Genomic DNA, 22,786 nt, shown 5'->3' with positions numbered 1-22,786 from the left:
TCATTTGATTACTTGTCTATGTAAAATTAAGTCGCTTGTTTTAGAATTAACACAATAATAGGAAGTCATTTTATTAGCTAAAGGGTATTTCAGCGATAAACTTGGAAAGTCATACAAAACGCTTAAAAGGATTAAAGTTAATGAAATTACGTATACTCCACGGGGAAATACGCTTAACGATGTTTAAGGGTATTTCCCTATGCTTGGAGGAATAAGTAAAAATTATTTAAAAATAGAAAAAAAAAGTGAACGATCTTTTTATAAATATAAATTATTTTCCTGTACGATAAATTTAGCTTGCTGATTATAATGTAAAAATACAAATGGAATTTATAAAATTAAATTTTAAATATAGCCTGTTTACTAATAATATGAGAGTAATTTCGGATTTCGCTTTTCTATAATTTATTTTTGGGTGTAAGTATTTAGTTTTAGTGAAATATTTATTTTATTTAGATCCTTCTAACAGTATTGATATACGAGACATGTTCTAACAAATTATTTGAAACTAAGCGTGTATCTCATCTATACTAATATTATTATAAAGTTGAAGAGTTGGTTTTTTGTTTTTGAACGCGCTAATCTCAGGAATTACTGGTCCGATTTGAAAACAATTTTCAGTGTTAGATAGCCTATTTATCGAGGAAGGCTATAGGCTATTTTTTGCTAGTGTAATATAAATTGAGGAATAATTTATATCAATATCATCTTTGAATCCGTTGGCTTTTGTTTTCACAGTCGACCACATCACGCGTTTGTATTGGCCATACCATAGATAACATAAAACATTTCCACTACCATCTTAGAAATAAAAAAGCCGACCGATTGCGGGATAACCATCCAACTGCTGGCTTTGAAATACACAGGCCGAAGACAGGCAACAGCATCTTCGGTGCGACAAAGCCAGCCTGCGGTCACCAACCCGCCTGCCCAGCGTGGTGACTATGAGCAACACACATGAGTTTACGCCATTTTTAGAACTTGTGGAGCTGAGAGCTGACTACGATAGACTGAAGCGATAGCGATAGTGCTATTAAGAGATAATTATGAATTATTGATTTTTCAAGAATGAACGTTCTGCTACAAGTTTTCTAACTTCCACGATCTCTATGAACACTTTTTCTCTTACCGTGGTCGTTATTTTGACACTCCCGATGATTCGGCGGCGCTGTAAGCACTATGGCAGCGGGTGGCAGTCCAAATCATCGGTAGTTTCAAAATAATAATCCACCATTCTGCTATGGTTATTTTTAAAAATATTCTATAAAGAATAAAACCGTGTGGTGTCGTGGGACACCAGATATAGTAGGAACGAAGTTCCTTATTATAAAATATTAATTTCAAGTTCTATCCGAAGGATAAAGCAAATAATTATTCGTGTTTACTTTTTTTTTAAATTTTTATCGTTTAAAAAAACTACTGTGGAAAATTATCTTATTATATTTACACATTTTTATTATATTATATTATAATGATATAATAATAGCAAACTGTAATAATAATAACGTCATCGAGTCTATACATTAGACACTGTATAGCCATCATACATGTACTATACATAAAAATCTTACGCTTTTTTTAACGTTACGGACGTTTATTGCTGGCTATAATATATACCCCTCCGCAACGCCCTATAAAGAACTTCGTTCCAAACAAATCTTACTTAATTTTTAACTGGTCGAAAAGAATGAATATCATATAAATTTATGTATTTTATAATTTATGTCAACATAAATACCAGTTCAATTTAGTAGTTCAATTAATAATAAATACAATTTTGTCTGTCCGCAATTGTTTTACGCGGTATTTTCGTGATCATCTCTTTCCCGACATTTCCAACACTTTCCACACTTGTGAACATTTCCTACCAGTTGAACCGTATTTGTTCGCTTAATGAATGGGAGAAACAAATAAATAGATAACGTTTTGTTTTAATGTTTTTAATGTCGAACATTTAATGTTAATAAATCGTGTTTTTTTTTATGAGATAAATACAAACGTCTAACTAATTAGGGCACACAAGAAAATATCCTGATCAAAATCAATAAAGGTGCAGCCCAATCGGGGAAGTACCTCTACCTTACAAGAAGGTCACAGCTAAATAATACTGTTTTCAAGCAGTGTTGTGTTCCTTTGGTGAGTAAGGTGACAATAGCTCTTAGGAGGATTAAGGGTAGAATCGGCAACGCACTTGCGATTCTGGTTCTGGTGTTAGGTTAGGTATTGTGTGATTCCGTACCCTCAACACAAGATTTAATCTTAGTGGGGGTCGTTGAATGTGAGCCGCGTTCAAATCTTGAACATAATATCAATTATTTTTAGTTCTATAAAAAGTGTCTAAACCCATTTCGCGAGCACACGTTGACCTTCGAATAATCAATCTATTTTAATCAGTTGAAATCTAAAATGTTTTAAAATAGATAATATGTAATTTTGATATGATATTATATGTATACATAAGATTAGTAAATTGATAAAATTTCGACGACAATATAGATAATTTGAGATCCGACAAAGGATGTGACTTTCCAATAACAAACAGTTTCAGATAAAATTATGCGATTATTTTGTGATACATATAAAAAAAAACATTCCAATTGAGAACTTCCTTCTTTTTTGGACTTCCGTTAAATTAGCCTACAAAATCGATTTTACTTCAAATATATCGGAGATGGTATTGTGAAAATGTAGACCATAAATTACGTCGTATACCTCAAAAGGGGGAGCAGTTCGACGAAGTGTGACATTGTGTAACCAGGGGTAGGAGCGGTCCAAAATTTTATGACAAAAAGTATTCGACCTTAAATATTAACAGAAAATCATTTTATAAATATGTAGGTACGATGTATCAATTTTTGGTTTGTAGGGTTTTGTTTTAATATGTTCTCAGAATAATCCTAACTTCAATTACATTTCTGAGGTTTTAGGAATTTTGATCAGCTTAGGCAATTTAAATAATACTACAGTTCTTCAAACTATTATAACGACTTAAAATTATAAATACCTGGAGTAATTAGCGGCACCGTACACGACAGGAACAGCGTAATTTTGCAACGCATTCAAAAGTTTTTCAGTCACGTAATCTTCAGCAAAAGAGTTCTCGAGGGAGAAGTAAAAAAAATAATTCTTTTTAATGAGATCGTTACAGAATTCACTACTTGATTTAGGGCACTCAAATGTGCCACACCGCCCATACACATCAACCTTCCAGCCGTACGGTTCTAATTCCCTCTGAACTTCGTCAACGAAGTGTTCTCTTCCACTTTTTGTCGTGCAGTGCGACACGAACCATGCCGCGGCTTTAGTTTTGCTCAACAATTTCACTTTCAAATCTTTACTGATCGGTTTCATTTCACTCTTCCACTTCATGTCGACTGTGGGACCGACCACAGTACCGTTCAGATCGTAGACTGTTATGTATCCCCAACGAAAGTCCGAGTCGAGTTTGTAAGTCCACGTCCAGTTGAAAAAATCATCGAAGCGCTCGTCGCAAACTGGGAAGTTATCCGCTGATTCCATTGCACCGAAAATGTATTTTTGTCTTGGGTTTCGGTGCTGTGGCATTTGAGACAATTTAAGATGCATGTCTCGGCCATTGAAAGCGATAGCATCGAAATCCAACTCGTTCAAGAAGTATTCGCTGTCATTTGTTACGAAGCAATTAGTAAATTTACACTTGTTTTTAACGAACGCCACATTTCCCTCTTTCATGAAATTAAATGGAGCAAGCGATTTATTTGTCCATTGTAAGATGTACTTTATTTCTCTCTTGCCCAGATTCTCTATTTTCTTTCTTTCTTTCTGTGTTGTATTTACCGTTGTGTAGTATGTGAAAAGAAGCGTCACAATAAAAATATAGAGTACTACAATTAGTATTCGAGAAATGTATTTGGTACGCATGATTTGATTAGTCTGTCAATTTGGTGATATCTTATAAACAACTGATCGATACAACAGTCGGAATCGATAGGCACCACGACCTGATTAGAAAAATATGTGTGCGTGTATGTGTGTGTGTGTGTGTGTGTGTGTTTTTTTTAATGTATATTCGGGGATGACTTCGTCGTTTGTGAACCGATTTTGATAATTATTTTTTTTTGGAAAGGAGATATTCCAAGTGTGGTACCATGATAAGGAAACCAGGATCTGATGATGGAATCCCAGAGAAATCGTGGGAAACCCTTGAAAATCATAGTGACGACTAGTGCGTTTGTTAATTTTTTTCGTCTGCTTACGTTGTATACGTAGTCGATGTAATTGAAGTCGGTTTTTTTTCGTTTGCGAACAAGCACAATTATTTGAAGTAATAAGTTTTTATATATTTTGTACCATCATTTATTTATTACTCGAGAAAATAGCAACTATAACATATACATTAAGAGATACCATGGCCAATTCAACTTTTCCAAAACTAAGTATACAAATGCAGTTAAAAATAGGATAGATATGAGAGGAACAATTAAGTAACAATAATTACTTATCCTTGAAAAACTGTTCGGCCGTAAACCGTTTTAAACGTCGATTTGTATTTTTTTTAATTTAAAATTTATTATCTCATTACATCATGGATTCTGCTTGTTTGTTTGTGCCTGTTATTTGTTAGGACCTTATTTATTAGGACCTGTTTCTCCACAATAAAAAACTACAAGTTTAGATTAAGTATATATAATAGTCTATTATTACCAAATACTTCTCGGCTGATGTTGCTGTCAACAACAGTCGGGCTGCTTCAGAATTTCAACAGGGTATTTCTGTAATAATCTCTAATCTGTATGCAGAAAATTAATGATATCTTTTAAAAGTTTTATATCTCAATTACATTTTTTCAACACATTTTTCTATACATAGAAATATACTAGAAAAATATGCTGAGAATTAGAACAAATTTCTAAAAAATAATAGTTTAAATTACACAGTTCGAAGTGTTCCTTTGTTTTGTTTTCGCTTTCGAGCAGTGTTTCTTTATTTTATTTTGAGCAACATTCCTCTCAGTTGTACTTAAGTTTCCAGGTTGCATTACAGTAAGAAATTCTGCTATTACTATTATTGCTGTAACACAAGTAAAAAAATATTATGCTATAAATTTTAAAACATTTAAAATATATAAAAAGCGAAACGATGACAACGATGACGAGAAAAGTTTCGTGTCAAGTGTAAAAAAAGTTGAATGTATTTTGCAGTGGATAAGAATATAAACGCTGTTCGATTTCATAGAAAAAAAATGGTATTTAAAAAAAAAAGTACAAATGCACAATCTACTGTGACGCTATTTATTATAAGGTTTGTGATTATTTAATTAGTTACAATAATTTATAATCCACTTACGGAGGCAATGATAAAACTTAATTACAACGGGCGTAGTTACAGACTATGTGTTCGTTACTTGTAAAACAATTCGGAAGTGGTTTCCAGCTTAATAAAAAAAATATCTGCGCGTAAGAAAAATGCATTAAGTGTAAGATTTGTTTGTTACCGGTGTAAAGCCGAGTCATGCTCTGCAAGTGGAACCACTCTTATTTCGACACCTTAGCCTCCAATAAAAGCGATGTTACAAAATACCGGCTAAAGGAGAGAAAAATGAAACCGATTTGTGAAGTAGTTAAACAAGATAAGAGATCTTGAATACACCAAGTCAATTGAAAAAAGTAGTCAAAGGCGATCAGACAGAATCAGGAACTTACGAAATAAGGTTTACAGGAAGTACAAACTCTTATCATAATATAATATACATAAAAAAACTGTAAATCATGTAGAACTAGGAATTTTTTCACGCGCAACGTGATCCATTACACCTTCAGAACCTCTCATTTGACAATTGGAACGTAATTAAGAATCGACAATACGGTTTACCCATTGGTCAATTATATTTGCTAATAAAAATAGTGTACTTAGCCAAAACCTTTCCTCGTAAGACTCTAAAATCTAATTTAAAGACAAAAAGTAGCTTATGGACGCCAGCAATACTAGGAGAAGTCAGCAGTTGAAAACTTGCAACCATTATAGTTTACCAGCTATTTTCGATGGATTCCTGCAAAACTTTTAGTTGCAACTTTGCTGTCAAGCTACTCGTGTCCAGTTTGTAAGAAGTTTAAATTTTAATTAGAATATTGTCTTTGGTATCTAATTTTCGAGATCGGAAACTCTATAATTCAGTATGATTTAAAGTGTGTGGATAAAGATTTAAAGTAAAACAATCATACTGAAAATATTTTTAATTTCATTTTTTTGTTCTAAAGCTACAAAATATAATAGCCTGCTGATGAGTTGACTAATAACCTTTCATCAAGATGGGTGTCAATGTCGTCAACATATTAGGAATATCATAATAATGAATATTTGGATTGTTACAACAAAATATGATTAATACAAGTATTACTAAGCATTTGGCCAAACTATGCTTTCAATCCAGTCGATGAAGCTCGAAGTCTTGATATAAACACTCGGTATATTCGCGCGTGCACAGCCGTAACCGAAGGACGTCACTCCGACAACGTAGTACATAGGCCACTTTCGTGTGAGATTTATTTTCACTTGCAATGGACCACCGGAATCGCCCTAAAAGTAGAAAACATAAGAATTTGATATTATATAAGAAATGCATGTAAAAGTCTTTAACTTTTATTACATTTCATCATGTATATGTATGTGCTTATTTATTCGATAACTTGTTGCTATCTTGACCCAAAGAATTCTGAAGGGACTGAACAGGTGAAAATCTGAGGGTACAAAATCAAAACAGTACAAATACAGTACGGTTAGTTGGATGCATTAAACCTTCCCAACCAAACTCTTTAAATTTTTGATATATAGCCAAATGTCGTCTAGTATTATCATAATTAAAAGACCAATTCTTTTGATCAATTAAAATTGAACGATGCTGTTCTGTTTCTTTCAGGGAGCCATATGGCACTTTAAGGTTTCTTGCATTGTTATCTAGTGGATAGACGGTTTTGTGGCCAATCCTCAGTTCATCAGCTATTAATATGCTATTAATATACCTTACTACTTTTTCGAAAATAGCATCAACCTTATCCAAGAGCAAGCTGCATGTTTGACATCTAAATTCTCAGACTAAAAATGCATAAACAACTTTTTACTACTCTAAATGAAACTGTTTCATAAGCGTCGCCATTTTTTTATTACTTGGGACGCATTTTTCTTTTTCTTTGTAAAAAAAGCAATTATCCAACTACCGTACTTTTGCGATATAACAAAATCAAGACACCAGAACACCTTAATTTGAGCACGTTCAGCAGCTCTTATATGACGCTAATGAATTAAGAAAGAAATATAAAATTACTAGTCTAACATTCACTCACCTGACAAGTGTCAACTCCACCGGGTAGTAACCCAGCGCATATCTGATGTTCAGCGAGACCCATCCACCTTCTATTACGTTTGTCTTTTAAAGCATTGTCGCAAGTGTTATCGTCTACGAGATTTACTTCTGCTACTTGGAGTTCATTTGATGTTTTTCGAGTGGCTTGAAAAAACAATGTGTTAAAGAATATAATAATAATAAAGAAATATTAAAGAAAATTTTAAATAACCACTTTTTACTAAATTCATATCGATGCATACAAGGTACATATACCAAAATCTGTTTGTCTGTCTGTTTGTTCCGGCTAATATCTGAAACGGCTAAACCGATTTTGACGGTACTTTCACTGGCAGATAGCTGATATAATAAAAAGTAATATATGCTACTTTTATTTTATATTTTTTTTACGATTCTGCGAACTGAACAATAACTATTTTTTTTTAATTACACGCGGATGAAGTCGCGGGCACAGCTAGTGTAAGATTATAGAGATACATATACAAATATCTAATATAAAAATATTTATAAAATATTAAATAATAATTATATAAAATAAATATGAATATAACAAAATAATTATTTTCTATTTGATCAAGGGTCGATTACAAACGCCAGTTTCGCCTGAGATAATAAGCAAGAAAATAAGTACTAGATGTTTTAACCGACTTTCAAAAAGAAGGAGTTTCTTAATTCGATTGTATTTTTTTTATGTGGTGTAATATCACTCCAACGCCATCTATCTGACTTTATTAAAACTACTTCAGTGAAGAATCGATCCTAGAATGCATCTGCTATAACGTAGTGAACTGTATTGTCCACTAGGAATTTTTGAGTAATCTTTGATAGCGCATATTTACTTGACTATTTTTTCGTCTACTTACGTTTTACTACTAGTCGATATAATTGAAGTCGGATTTTTTTCGTTTGCGAGCAAACGTAATTATTAAAATAAAGGCACGGGCAACTAAGATCCGACTAAGCCTTTTACGCAACTTATAAGCTTCATAAAGGCTTAATGCGCATTCAACCTTCCTTATCCACAAGAACTTCCAGAGTAGAACAACTAATTAAGTAGTATGAACTTAACTTTCGGGTAATAAGCTCTTGTGAGTTTTCGCGGTAGGCTTATAAATAAGTGTTAAGTATGTGTTTTTGTATTTTTTAATAAATAAATTTAAAAAAAAACTAGTCACCTGGATCAACGACTCCCCACCCAGTCACAGTCAGTTTTTTTATAGGACTTGTGTCAGAGCTACTCCAGAGACAAGCTGGACGGATTATTGCGCCAATGTCCACAACTTCTGCCAACTCGATGAGGGCAATATCGTAGTACCGACTTGGAGCCTTGTACTGTCCATGTTTTATAATTCTTTTTATAGGTATATATTTTGATACAATTTCGTATTTTTCTTTCTGTAATTAGCAAGGATCAACAATTAGCAATTGAAATAATATAAATAATATAAAATTTAAAAACTATAATAAAACAAATTTACTTTCAAATTATAATTTCAAGGAAAACAAATATACTGTGATATGTGTATACTGTGATCATATACAATATACCTATTAACAATGAACTTATAAGTATTTGTTGAAATTAATTTTCTTGTACTACTTGTTTTTTTTTTCTGAACACTTATATGTATTTAAACACAACGTTTAAGCTTTATTCTATTGAGTTTGATTAATATAAGCAAAGCTGATTTGTCAATTAACAAACTTTTGATAGTTTTAATATGAAAAAAAGAAGACTTGCATTAATAATAAAGATATCGCCTAGTTTCACAATCTCGGGCGTCGAGTGGGCAATGGTGGCGTCCCCTCGCGGCACGTAGGAGCAATGGGCCGCTGTCAGCATGAAACTTTCACTAATGAGGGATGCCCCGCACATGAATATCCATTCACTGTGATTTTGAGCTGACTTCCAGCCTAATGCACCCTATGAAAGACAATTTATATGTATAACTTGATCGGCAAACAAGCGTACGGCTCACCTGATGGTAAGTGATTACCGTAGCTTATAGACGTCTGCAACACCAAAAGCATCGCAAGCGCGTTTTCGATCCTTTCCCCAATTCCCCCCAGGAGATCTGGTCACCTTACTCACTAACAGGGACACAACACTGCTTAAAAACAGTGTTAATTAGCTTCGATCTTCTGTAAGGTCGAAGTACTACCCCAGTCGGGCTGCTCCATGTTTTGGGCAGGAAATTTCCTACTCTGTCCTACCTCGGTCACTTAACAGTTTGAAATATCACGGCTATATTTTATTTTCACTTTTTATTCTACGTGACTTACAGTTAATGTCATTTTGGTATTCCCTATATTTCGGAGACGTTGCAGACGGTCATGGGCAACTATCAACCGTGAAAAGCGCGGTAACTTCCGCAGAATCTAAAATATCAAAATTCTAACTTTACCTTTATCATAAAATTTAAGCATATACCTACCATATATGGGGAATTCTCCATATGAAGCCGACCTACCCCCGACAACAATCGGTGTAACTAAAAACATTATATTTTTGGTTATATCTGTATTGTAATATTAAATTACTAATTGAATGCGGTATCTAACCAGATACCAAAATAAGAGCAAATAGTCTTGAACTTTCATACATGATGGAATTATTATATTTATACTCAAAACGTGTTTTACTCACAGCAATCTTCTTCTCGGAAAACTTCATATTCCTTGAACATTGAATCCCAGATATATTCAAGGCATTCTAAAATAAAAGAAATTCAATTATGAGTGAATATTTGTATGTGAAAATACGATTTTTATACGATATTCCATACGTAAAGTTCGTTTTTTATATTTTTGACACAGCGATGCCTAACAGTTAAGGATTCCTAAACGTCTACTAAATGGTGATCCAGACTGCTAATAGAGTCGCAGAAGGCAGTACAGATAGTGAAATGAAAAATATCAAGCTGGAGAAGTATTCTAACCAGGCCAAAGAATCCCGTGGCTTTAGATGATGATTTTAATGATGATTCTACGACAGAAGGATATTTAGCTAACATATGACTGAATGTTAAGAATTCATACATTTTACCAGTTAGCAGTATAAGCAGTTAACATTATTAACGATACATCTAAAACTAGGAACAACTTAACATGGTTAGAACCATCCTAGAATGCGTTTCAGTGCGTGTTTGAGTGGATAAGATACTATCTATGCCCTGCATTTTCACCTGCGTTCGTTTGAGGAAAAAACATATTATTATTAGTATTTTATCTATAGCCTTCTTCGGTAATTGGACTATCCAACACAAAAAAGATTTTTCAATGCGAACCAGAAATTCCTAGGATTTAGCATGTTCATAAAAACAAACAAACAAACTCTTCAGCTTTATAACATTTGTATAGGTAACAGATTTCAATCACCCATAAACAATCAAGGGGAGCTAATAATACGCTACCGGCAAATGTAATAAGCCACAGTACGAGGGAACTAAGAACACGAAAAGTTAGTAGGTTCCACAACAGATCTGGTGTAGTGGTGCAAGTAGTCACCTAAAACACAATCCATACAACACATACACAACACATTCAAACCGGAAAGGAAATTTGTATTTGTACAAATATTCCTTTCCGGTTTGGATGTCTGTCCTTCTGGGTCTTCTCGCCGTGCCTCGGAGAGCACGTAAGGCCGTCGGTCCCGGTTGTAATCATAAATACCAGATAGCGATCGTTACTACCGGGAACATATCCGCCAACACGCAGTGGAGCAGCTCCTACTACATGGAAAAAAAGGCCTATGCCCAACAGTGGAATTTTGCAGGCTGATACGGTTCACATCACTCTTCATTTTTATTATATGAATGTTTACTTACTGACTTCACTAATTCTTCGACCAGGAGAAGTAAAATCTTTTTTAAAGTACAGCTTTTTTTTACTGCATAATTCATTGTAGCTAATAGTATAATTTATTATATCTTCGACGTTGACACCATCGAACATTTGACGAGCCTGAAATAGCTTAGATTAATTATTATTTGACGCTAATTTCCTTCATTTTTTTAAAACAAGTAGGTCGGCGAACAAGTGTACGACCCACATGATGGTAAACGGTTACTGTAACCTATGTCTACCCTATCTCCCAATTTGGACCAAATTACAGATGCTTACAAAATTTGATAGTAATTGGTTCAGTAATTTCAGAGTTTATCTGGAACATACATCGTGACACGAAATTTATAATGATGACTTCCTTACAAGTGCTGAAGCCTACTTGAATAAAGATATTATTTATTACATTGAGTAACAGATAAACTTTCTAAAAACAATATTAATTTGTCACGTATGCCTTTTATTTCATACTAGCTATGCCTGCGAATTTTTCCGCGTGAAATTGAACAAAAAAAGTTATTGTTCAGTTCTTAAAGTTATAAAATAAATAAATTTCTAAAATAAAAGTAGCCTAAGTTACTCATTATCACATCAGCTATATGCCAGTGAAAGTCCCGTCAAAATCGGCCTAGCCGTTTCAGAGATTAGCTGGAACAAACAGACAGACAGACAAAAATTGTAAGAAATGTTATTTTGGTACAAGTACTGTATATACATCCATATGCATTTAGTAAAAAGCGGTTATTTTAGTATTACAAACAGACACTCTAATTTTATTTATTTGTATAGATTTTACGTTATACTTTTATCTATATTACTTATATTTAAAAAAAAAAACATTTATAGAACACTCACGTTGTCATTTTTTGGTGTTAACTCCTGTGCCTGAATAGAAGTAAAAAGCGGAAAGCCTGGAAATAATAGCCAAGACCTGATTTAAATACAGCACAGTAAATTTTAATCGTCTTTCATGTCAAAGTGCTTCTCTTTTTGTATCATCATCATCAGTTCAGCCTAACAGCAATCCACTGCTGGACATAGGCCTCCACAAATTCGCACAAAAATGGAGTGGACTCATGTGTTTTGCCCATAGTCACCATGCTGGGAAGGCGGATTGGTGACCGCAGAGCTGGCTTTGTCGCACCAAAGACTCTTTTTGTATACGTACATATAAATAAATAGTTAGCCCAAAATATTTACATTTGACATTTGGTTAAATATGGCATTAAATTGCATGAAACAAGATTATCTAACATATGATAATTTTAACTTTAAAGAACTTACCGATGAAACAAAACTGAAACAAAAATATTCTTAACTTTGCAGCACGTATGTTTTTCTCGGGCATTTTAATTGACTAATTCCACTTGTCAGCCCAATGATTGCGTTAGTAATATACAACTTATTTTCAATAATATAACCGGTTTAAACGGACGAGTCTCGACTTATGACCTCATGTTGTTATATTATTATATTGTTGGGTCACAACTTGGAGAGGTCTAATGTTTTGCATTGGACTGCGATAGGCTAAAGTTATGATGATGATGATGATAATAGAATACTTACAGCTTTTTTTTATACAAATTCTAATTCGCGTAAAAATCGCGTAAAAAGCTTAAATGTTGTATACAAAGATCGTCACGAAGCGACGGTGGGTTACACTTCTATATAAATCATAGTACTTATGTCATATTCTTTTCTAATATTTTTTATGTATAATAAGGAATATTTGTGTTTGTAATTAAATAAGTTTATTTTATGAACCGTACTTAAAAAACAACCAGTTTGCGCAATTAGCGTGTGCTGTGTTATACTGTATTATGTTCAATTTAACATAAATATTTCCATCACATATATCAAACGAGTAAAACTAGCTTTTTAAGTTATATCCTTGTGATCACTGTTTCATAATGATGAGTTTTCTTATGATTAATAAAAAAATCTTAAAATGTAATCAACTTACGTTTTGCAAACAAAAATAAATAAATATTAATTATTTATCACATCACATTTTAATACATTATCATAGACATTGCAGTATATTTTCGCAGTGGGGATATCAAGTATTCGAGTCAGGAGATGGAGGAAAATATAGCTATTTTTTATTCATTTGAGGTCACCCAAGTTCATCAAACAGTTTAAAATTTTAATTATGATTTAACCAATTTCACATAGGGTAAAAAACAAGAAGGAGAATAAGCGGTATGATGTAAAGTTCAAGCTACATATATTAAGTATTACAAACAAAAAACTAAAATAGTCAAGCTTTTGATGTTAATCCACAATTCAAAACAATGCGCAATAAAATTAAAACTATAAATATTATTATATTTATATTCAGTTAAGATAATATGGAACACTGTACATTCGTCGAGGCCATGCTTAGACAGTGAATAGTTACGGCTTTTCTTTGATTTGGTACTCTTAGTCTATATCAATTTTAAATCAATAATAACAACAGTTTTTTAACAATCGTTTAATAATATATGCTTTATAAAATAAATTTGACAAATTATTTTATCACAAAATAATGTCATTTTATAATAATAAAATATTCAATTTAATATTACTCTCGAACACAAGTCCGAGAACCGAATATACCATATTATTCTAATTTACTGAAAATATATCGAACAAAAACATAATAAGATTTGAATATATTTTGTACGTCACTGTAAAACGATCTTACCTACGAGCAGAGAAAATGGGATAACGGTGTAAAATTACCAATTAACTTTCATTACACTGCAGCATTTTTCTTTTACCAGCCTGAAGGTGAAGCAGATAGGTTCGTGAACACTGTGCATGAGTGTGTGATTATGTCCCTAGTTACCGGCATTTCCCTGATCTAAGGTAAGTGCTTAACCAAATTTCCTATTTCGCTTTGGGCCCGATCCACATTACACTATTGATCTCAGTTCGCTCTTGGTCCGATCTCGATTCGGTAAAACAAGAAACATAGGCGAATCGTTGCTGGAATGTGATATGATCACAACTTGACTGGTAGGGATAGTATGAATATACTCATTGTTTCTTGTTTAATCATGTTTCTTGTTACATCATAAAGCCGTGCGTTTAACTGCAGAGTGACAATTCTCTTTATAGCGAGCACCATTCCACCAAGACCTAAAGTTGTACCAAGTGGTGGTCTGTGACATTTTTCTTTTATCATACAGCATCTCACAAAGCTTACAAATATCTTTAGAGACAGTATTTTGATACGAGTAATGATTTCTCCATCTGAAGAAATCGTGGTACAACGGTGGGTTGTCCATAATATTTTTCATCTGTCGAGCCAACTCCTTTGGCCCTAAAGCAATGGCGTCTAAGTAGCTACCTGGTGGTAGGAATCTGCAAAAAGAGACAAAGTTATTTCTACATCATAATGCTGATAACTTTATTACGTTGGAATAGGAAAATTTTAACTGAGGTAGTGCACAGCAGGAATTTCTTGCTCAAAATATGGAGCAGCACGACTGGGGAAGTACCTCGACCTTACAGAAAATCACAGCTAAATAATACTGCTTTCAAGCAGTATTGTATTCCTGTTGGTGAGTAAGGTGACCAGAGCTCCTGGGGGGATTGGGGATTGGCTCGGCAACGCGCTTGCGATGCTTCTGGTGTTGCAGGTGTCTATAAGCTACGGTAATCTCTTACCATCAGGTGAGCCGTACGCTTGTTTGCCGAACTAGTGATATAAAAAAAAAGGAATTCACTGGTTTTATATAAAATAACGTTTTCTTTTTATATAAACTTTAAGAAGACCTTTTACTAAAGCTGTTTTGATCGAAAAAAGCGATCCAAGAGTTCATCTTGTATGTATAACTAACATTTTTCGTCATTCTTTTATCGCATTTATTTTTCATTCTCAACATAGAGAAGGAATTTTTAAATAAGTGATGAAAAATCTCCTCATATTTATTTCATTCTATATAAACTGCGGTTTACTCAGAGCTCCAAAGCTAAATTACTAATGTGTTGTTGTTTAATTTTCATTTTATTTAGATTTTTTTGTGTTTGTGTGTGCGGTTTATTATATTTAGGTACTATTTATTGATTTAGCTCAGATTTATACGATATTACGTTATAAGTAAGTAAACTAGCTGTGCCCGCGATTTCGTCCTCGTGGACTTTAACAAAAAAATTATTGTTCAGTTCGCAGAGCTATAAAATAAATAAATTTCTAAAATAATAAGAGCCTAAATTACTCATTATTAAATCAGCTAACTGCCAGTGAAAGTTCCGTCAAAATCGGTCCAGACGTCTCGGAGATTAACTGGAACAAACAGACAGGCAGACAGACAGTCTGACAGACAGACAAAAATTGTATAAAATGTTATTTTGGTAAATGTATTGTGTATGCATTTAGTAAAAACCGGTTGTTTTAATATTACAAACAGACACTCCTATTTTATTTATTTGTATAGATAAAAGATAATAAAAAGAGCCTTTATTGATATATCAAGTTCTTTGCAATTCACTATTACGTTTATTACCGACAATCGGTTTTCCACCGTTAACATATTTATTGATATAAATAAATATCTTTCAATATCTTTATTACACATTTGCGCACTTTATTCGACCAAAAGAAATATGATCACGTTATATTTTCCGTACTTACACGTCGTAACTATTCGTAACTCATCGAAAAAATTCGTGTGATGCCGAGATTGCTGAGACCTGCTATTACATAATAATTTACGCGATTTACTAAACTTTTAAATGTTTATAGCTTTAATATTATTTACTTACTATTTCTGACGACTGAAGAATGTCATAAATTATTGTCAATCAGTTTTCGTTTTCATTTTAGAATGAAAAAAAAAAAACAATTAAAAATAGACAAATATACCCAAGAACATGTAATTGCTTGTTTGAAGTTTTACTTAAATATTCTCTATAAAATTACCTGCTTACGAAAATGGCTGAGGTTACGAAACTGGCTGAGTTAAAGTTTTACATAACAGCTGACTGATAATCATAATTATTCACATTTTTTTTAGATATTATAAATTATGTAGTGTCATGGGACACCAGGTAGGAACGAAGTTCCTTCGGATAGTATAGAAGGAACACAATTTGAAAAAAAAAATTGAATTTTATATATATTTTCTAGTTCTTGATTTATTTATTTTTTTGTTGATTGGTCTTTAATTAAGTACATAAAATTATTTAGGAAATTAAGTATTTTAGAAAATAACAAACACTGTAAAATAAAATAAATCAAACAAAATAATAATAATAATAATAATTCAAACTATTAAGTGAAATAAAAAAACATGTATCTTTATTTATTTTTGTCGACAGTATAAAATAACATAAATAATTTTAAAAAAGTTTACTAGTAATATTTTAGTTTTACAAACGTCATATTATACAGTCGTGTGACTGATATTATGTCACTTCCGCTATATATTTTTCTTACGGTTTTAGTATCACATTTTTTTCAGTTTGGTCGCCCGGCCAAATGTCAAGCCTGCCGTAAGGAACTTCGTTCCAATAATTACACACATAGGTATTTAAGTAAATAAACTAAATATTAAATTTACCTGGAGTAGTTTGCTTCACCATAAACAACAGGAACGGCGTAATTTAACAAAGCAGTTCCTAGCTTCTCAGTCACGTAATCCTCAGCAAAAGAGTTCTCGAAGGAGAAGTAAAAATAATAATCAGTTTCAATCTTTTTGAAACATCTTGCTGCCTCCGTCTTCGGACAAATAAACGTCCCACAGCGTGCGCTGTATACATCGACCGTCAACCCGAACTCGTGTAATTCCCTCTGAACTTTTTTAACAAAGAACTCTCTTTTTCTTTTAGTCGAACAGTTCGATACGAACCATGCCGCGGCCTTCTTTTTACTCGACAACTTCTCTTTCAGTTCCTTACTGATTGGTCTCATGTCTTTTTCCCACTTCATGTCGACCGCGGGACCGACCGCAGTGCCGTTCAGGTCGTAAGCTGTTATGTATCCCCAACGAAAGTCGGAGTCCACTTTGTAAGTCCATGTCCAATTGAAGAATCCATCGTAGTGCTCATCACACACTGGGTAATTATCTGACGACTCCATCGCGACAAAGATGTATTTTTGTTTCGGTCTTCTCTTAGTTGGCATTTCGTACCTTGTAAGTTTTGAAATATCTTTTCCATTGAAAAGTATCGCGTCGAACTCCATCTGCAGCGGGAAGTACCGTTTGTCGTTTACTATAAAGCAGTGTCTGAATTTGCACTGATTCTTTTCAAACACTGAATACCCTGCTCCCAAGTCATCGAAAGCCGATGGGTTGCTGTGATGAGTCCATTGCAATATATATTTGAACTCCACATTCTTACTTACCATCTTCTTACTGTCCCTCATTCCGTGAATTTGGAAATTATATCTAATTATTAGACAAATAATGATTGCAACGATTGCTATAGAAATAGCGCGTATATGTCTAAAAGGTAGCAATCGTCTGTACCGGCGAAATCGAAACATGTTTCTTGTGGGAAATTAAATTTAAAACTTAGCTAATTATTATAATTATAATACGTAAGATACCCCAAATCTTAAGAAACAATTTGTTAGCTAAATTATATATATCATTATATAGCAGTCACTAAATGTGCCTATTCACTGAACCATTGAACACTTGAACCATTATCGTCGCCCGGGGCCGGTTTCATATTTCATTTTAAAGTCGCTGATATAAAAATAACTTACTTTACTATATCACTTTAAAAAAAATTAATTTTAAGTATTATAAAAGCATCTTCTTGATATTATAATTTATATACTTTGAAAAAGGTAAAAATTCTAGAAAAGTATTGTTCGGTCGCGGTAATGATGTATTTTGACACGCCAACTGAGATTGATACCAGTGATGGGCAATGTATGTTATGCATATTACGAAATAATAAATATTAAGCAGTACTACTATAAAAAATACTAGTAAAGTAGTTGTCAAGTGTCGTTAGTATGATTTAGATTATTTATTTTTGATGAATGTAGGTACACTTTTGACCAAAAAATTTAGTTCTTTCGCTAACTATACTTTAGATGAGTAATTTTTTAAACTACTTCAAAAAAAAGAGATTTTTATATCGACTGAATTTTTTTATATATGTTACATAACCCATAACTTTTTACTGCGTGTACCGATTACGATGATCCTTTTTTTTAATCGAAAGCTTGGCTTTTCAAGTCGACCCATTTAAATTTAATCGAAATCTGACGAGTACTATTTGAATCATCTTAAACAATGCGTATATATTTGACTATGTTTTCGTTTACCTAGTCGACATCGACCAGTAATACAACTTTTTGTTGAATTGAAGTTGGTTTTTTTTCGTTTGCAAACAAACATTATTATTTCTTTTATTTTGTTTACTACATAAACAATTTACATATAATATTGTTTTTAATCGGTGACTAAATATAATTTTATTATAAAATAATACCTAGTCATTTAATGCAATTACTTTTTACATTTGTATATATCATTATAATTACACTAATGTATAATATGTGTCCTATTTAATATGTATCTATACTATACCAAATTCTTCACTTCTACAATATGCCACATCACTACTTTAAAAATAAAGATGGAAAAAATGTGGGTAGTTTGAAAAAAAAATACGAAAAGTATGCTCGCAATGGTTCCGTTTTTAAAGATTCAATTGAGCGTCTTGGTTTTATCAGTATGCTATAATTTACAATATATATATTTTTTTATTTATTTAAAGAAATTCTTTTTAATTTAAAATATATAAATTAAAAGCTGTTAATTATTATAAATTTTAATTTTACCCTCTTAGAAGTAAAATTTAACTTCTTTGTATACAACATTTAAGATTCGACTTTCGAATGCTTGAGCTACCAGACTTCTTGGAAACTTCGTTTTCGATTAGGCGTTATAAAACAGAAGCAGTAGTAACTGTAGTAACCATAGGTCTACTTAAGCTATTTTAAAGTAACATATGTGATACGAATTAGTGTCTTATTTTGCTCTGGAATACTAATTTATTTGATGTATAGACGACCGCTCTGTTGTTGTAGTGGGTGTTGGCGCCTATTACTCTTCTGAAATACTGAGTCATGGTTCCAAATTTGCTTTGTGGTTACGGCAGTAAATAATATAGCCACCCTCTCTTCAAGTGGCTGTCGTAAGAGGCGACTAAGGGATAACACAGTTCCACTACCATCTTGGAACTATTGAAGTCGACCGATGTCGGGATAGCCATGGTGCAGCTGGCTTTTTAAATATACAGACCGAAGACGGACAGCAGCACCTTAAGTACGAAAAAGTCAGCCCTGCGGTCACTAACCCGCCTGCCCTGACTATGCGCAAAACCTCCATGAGTTCGTGGCATAAGTTTCGGCCCTCAGTTTCCGACAGCCCCACTATTCCCGGCTACGGCAGCGTCGCGGTAACGGTGGGGCGGAGGGTGCTAAGAATCACCGGATTACAGGAGGCTACCACCCAAAACTATACCTGGCAACGTTTAATGGACGCACTCTACGGCTGGACCATCACTTCACCGAACTTGAAGTAGAACGGAGTCACATTAAGTCGTTACCTTAGTATTTATTCCCTCTCGTATTGAAACTCTTGACTTTTCAAGATTTCAAGATTTTCCAAAAAAGTTTGATATCATTCATATTCACTTCAACTAGCCCGTTGGCGCAGTGGCTAGTCCACTGACGTAGTTTGTAGTGACACTGCCTTCTGCTCTGCGGGCTGTGGGTTCGATTCCCACACGAGTCTGGGTGTAATATGTGTATTTACATATTTACATAGGTATAATTTCCATATATATTTATAAAAAAATATTTAGCAATTTCAGCCGGCTGTTACCTATAACACAAGCATTAGGTTACTGTTTACCTTAGGAACAGACGACCGTGTGTCGTGTAAATGATATTATATAGATTATTAATTATTTTTTAGTGTGGGTGTCTGTTCTCGTGGGTTTCTCCACCGTGGAGATCATGTTAAGCTATCAATCCCGGTTGTTATCAAATATATCTGATAGCCATCGTTACTCGTAGTAAAGAATATATCCGCCATCTTGCATTGGAGCATCGTAGTGGATTATGCTCTGATCTTTTCCTACAGGGAGAAAGAGGCTAATTTCCAGCAGTGAGATATTACATGCTGAATCCGATCTAATATCCAATCAAAAGTCTAATATTAAATTTTATGTTTCTAACTTCTGATATTTCAGATAAATTTTCAAGATACATAGCCTAAAAATGTCATTTAAGCTGGATAATTATTTACTTATAATTCATATATAAAAATATATTAATAAATAAAATTCCGCGAACGAATAGAAACATTGCAAAAACATCGTAATTTTTAATATTTAAATTCATAACACATTTTGTACTTTTATTTATATGTTTCAATAAATATAAATTCTGTAAAAAGAGATTACTTACACGTACATTTAATTACGTGTCGCGCAAAATTTCAAATCTTGGCCACCCCTGATCTATTTATGTCCATGTCAAAATTTAAATCCATAACATAAAAAATTAAGGACTTTTACAAAAAAAAACCAGGACCCTAGGACCACTTTAATGCAGCCCTGTTGCAAAATCCGTTTTTGGTAGACGTCTACTATCTATTACCTATATCTCTGTCAAATTTTAAGCTTTTAGAACGAAAATCTTAGAATTTCATACGAACTTGTGAGAGCTCTTAGATCTCTTTAATCTGGCCCAATCGAAAAATCCGTTTTTAGTGAACGTCTACTAACCATTAACTACTTTTCTGGTCATTTTCAAGTTTGTAGCACAATAAATGAAGGACTTTTGTAAAAAGTTTTGAGAGCCCTTCGACCTCTTTAATGCGGCCCTAGTCACAAAATTTTATCTTATGTTTACTAACTATGAACTATCTTTCTATCAATTTTCAAGTTTGTAGCACAAAAATGTAGGACTTTCATACAAAATTGTAAAAGCCCTTAGACCTCTTTTAACAGGTCCTGTCAGAAAGTCCGTTCTAAGCGGACACCTATTAACTATAGGCACAGCCAATCAACCAATCATCTTTATGCAACCAGCGGTTTTGAAGATTTCGCGATGAGTGAATTGCCTTACGATTTTTATGTATATAAGATTACTGTTAAAGCTCAAAACTAAAGATTAATTCGTTTTTTTTTTTTTTTTTGTAGTGTATCACGAAAATGTACGAGTTGTGGGATATTATTAGTAATAAAATAGTAACAATAATGAATCTTTATTACATACAAAAGCCTACAGTGATGCAAGTAGGTACAAATAAAAACATAGCTTATGGCGTGCCGTGTGCCGCAATAAAGTGTAACCCCGAAAGGGGACGAAACTAGAGCCTAAATTATTATCAAAAAAAAAAACATATTTTTTTTAATGATTTTATTTTTTATTGACGAATCAAGATTTTTATATTTTACGTTATACGTACTCTATGTACAAAAAATAACGATTTCTTCCAAAGTAGTGGGTTTCCAAAGCAGCTCAATACGGGCGAAATGTGCGAAGTTTTTTATACGAAAACTATGCAAACAGATGGATTGGCCGGGAAGGGCCAGAGGGCTGGCCGGGAAGGGCCAGAGGGCTGGCCAGCGCTCTTAACACCTCTCGATTACTTTTTGTGGGGTGGCATGAAACAAAAAGTCTACAGAACCACGGCAAAGACCGAGGCCGATTTATAAGATCGAATTGTTCAATGTGCGCATAAAATAAAAAGTAACCCAGGGATGGTGAGTAGAGCTACAAACCAAATTGCTCTTCGTGCGGCAATGTGCTCCCCCCCGCAACCAGGTGCCATTTTGAGCACTTAATGAATTAGCTGTAAAATCATTATGTACATACTCGTGACTTGAATAAAAGTTGTATTCAACTTTATTTACACCTCTAAGGCAGCGTGTTTTTTGGGTTATAGGCGTTTTTTTTTATTTATTTGAAAAGCAATATGATAGGGAATAATAATAAATCATAAAATTTCCTGGTATTGTGGACATAATTCTGAGAAAGTTAGAGATCAATGAAAAAACAGCCGTAAAAATTGATATTTTTTTTTCACAAGAAGGATAGTAAGTTAAAGTCATAATGCCACTTTTTTGCGAGCTAATCGTTATTTTATCCTTAGCGCCAAGTACGTGGCGTAATATATATATATATATATATATATATATATATATATATATATATATATACATCCTGCTAATAATTAGGCGTCCCACATGGGCCGAAATGCATCTAAACTGGCGTCCACCTCCTTTAGACGTCCGCATATCGGACGCCACTTTTTTAATCGATGTCCCATTAGTCCTTTTGGCTCTAGCTACCTGTACAACAAAAATCGCCGGAAGGCAAAAAATCGTTGAGACATTTGCATTTGTATAACTAAAACTTCCGCGAAATTCCGCACCAACGGTGCAGCGCTAGTCTAGCGCGTATATCGACAGAGCGTATACTCTGCTAAAACTCTTCCGATACAACCGATTATTTGACGTCCTATTGCGACGTTGCCAAACTGACTGTATTTGAAGATTTTGAAATATTCAAATAAGTCAAAACAAATCATTTAAAAACAGTTTGCCGAAGTTGCTACGCACGTGTCGCTGCTTATT

General features: G+C 33.4%; 3 protein-coding genes across 3 annotated transcripts; all 3 read right to left on the bottom strand.

Annotated features, from left to right (window-relative positions):
- Nucleotides 1-2,994: 2,994 nt before the first annotated feature.
- On the bottom strand, nt 2,995-3,711 carry LOC123658940 (alpha-(1,3)-fucosyltransferase C-like). Its single transcript, XM_045594231.1, has one exon. It carries the CDS (start codon nt 3,709-3,711, stop codon nt 2,995-2,997), a length of 717 nt encoding a protein of 238 aa, XP_045450187.1.
- Nucleotides 3,712-6,194: 2,483 nt separating this feature from the next.
- On the bottom strand, nt 6,195-12,530 carry LOC123658939 (serine protease snake-like). The gene is made up of 9 exons (XM_045594229.1): nt 12,467-12,530; nt 12,038-12,093; nt 11,167-11,302; nt 9,987-10,052; nt 9,690-9,718; nt 9,039-9,263; nt 8,515-8,734; nt 7,320-7,483; nt 6,195-6,555 (listed from the first exon to the last, which is right to left on the bottom strand). Exons 1-9 carry the CDS (start codon nt 12,528-12,530, stop codon nt 6,376-6,378), a joined length of 1,140 nt encoding a protein of 379 aa, XP_045450185.1. The 3' UTR covers nt 6,195-6,375.
- A 1,711-nt stretch (nt 12,531-14,241) lies between these two features.
- LOC123658938 (alpha-(1,3)-fucosyltransferase C-like) lies at nt 14,242-17,540 on the bottom strand. The gene is made up of 2 exons (XM_045594228.1): nt 16,735-17,540; nt 14,242-14,533 (listed from the first exon to the last, which is right to left on the bottom strand). The coding sequence occupies exons 1-2, from the start codon at nt 17,538-17,540 to the stop codon at nt 14,242-14,244; spliced, it is 1,098 nt and encodes a 365-aa protein (XP_045450184.1).
- Nucleotides 17,541-22,786: the final 5,246 nt, after the last annotated feature.

This window comes from Melitaea cinxia, chromosome 13 (genome assembly GCF_905220565.1).
Source record: "Melitaea cinxia chromosome 13, ilMelCinx1.1, whole genome shotgun sequence".
In the NCBI taxonomy this organism is placed as follows: Eukaryota; Metazoa; Arthropoda; class Insecta; order Lepidoptera; family Nymphalidae; genus Melitaea; species Melitaea cinxia.
This window is presented reverse-complemented; position numbering and strand designations above follow the sequence as displayed.

Excerpts from the sequence above, each read along its gene's own strand:
- LOC123658938 (XM_045594228.1), bottom strand. The coding sequence starts at position 17,540 with ATGAGGGACAGTAAGAAGATGGTAAGTAAGAATGTGGAGTTCAAATAT. Across the intron at positions 14,534-16,734 it reads GGTGAAGCAAACTACTCCAG|ATTCCTACCACCAGGTAGCT; the intron begins GTAAATTTAATA and ends CTCTTTTTGCAG.
- LOC123658939 (XM_045594229.1), bottom strand. The coding sequence starts at position 12,530 with ATGCCCGAGAAAAACATACGTGCTGCAAAGTTAAGAATATTTTTGTTT. Across the intron at positions 10,053-11,166 it reads TCGAAGAATTAGTGAAGTCA|AATGCCTTGAATATATCTGG; the intron begins GTAAGTAAACAT and ends CTTTTATTTTAG. Across the intron at positions 7,484-8,514 it reads GTGGGGAGTCGTTGATCCAG|CCACTCGAAAAACATCAAAT; the intron begins GTGACTAGTTTT and ends TGTTTTTTCAAG.
- LOC123658940 (XM_045594231.1), bottom strand. The coding sequence starts at position 3,711 with ATGAAAGAGGGAAATGTGGCGTTCGTTAAAAACAAGTGTAAATTTACT.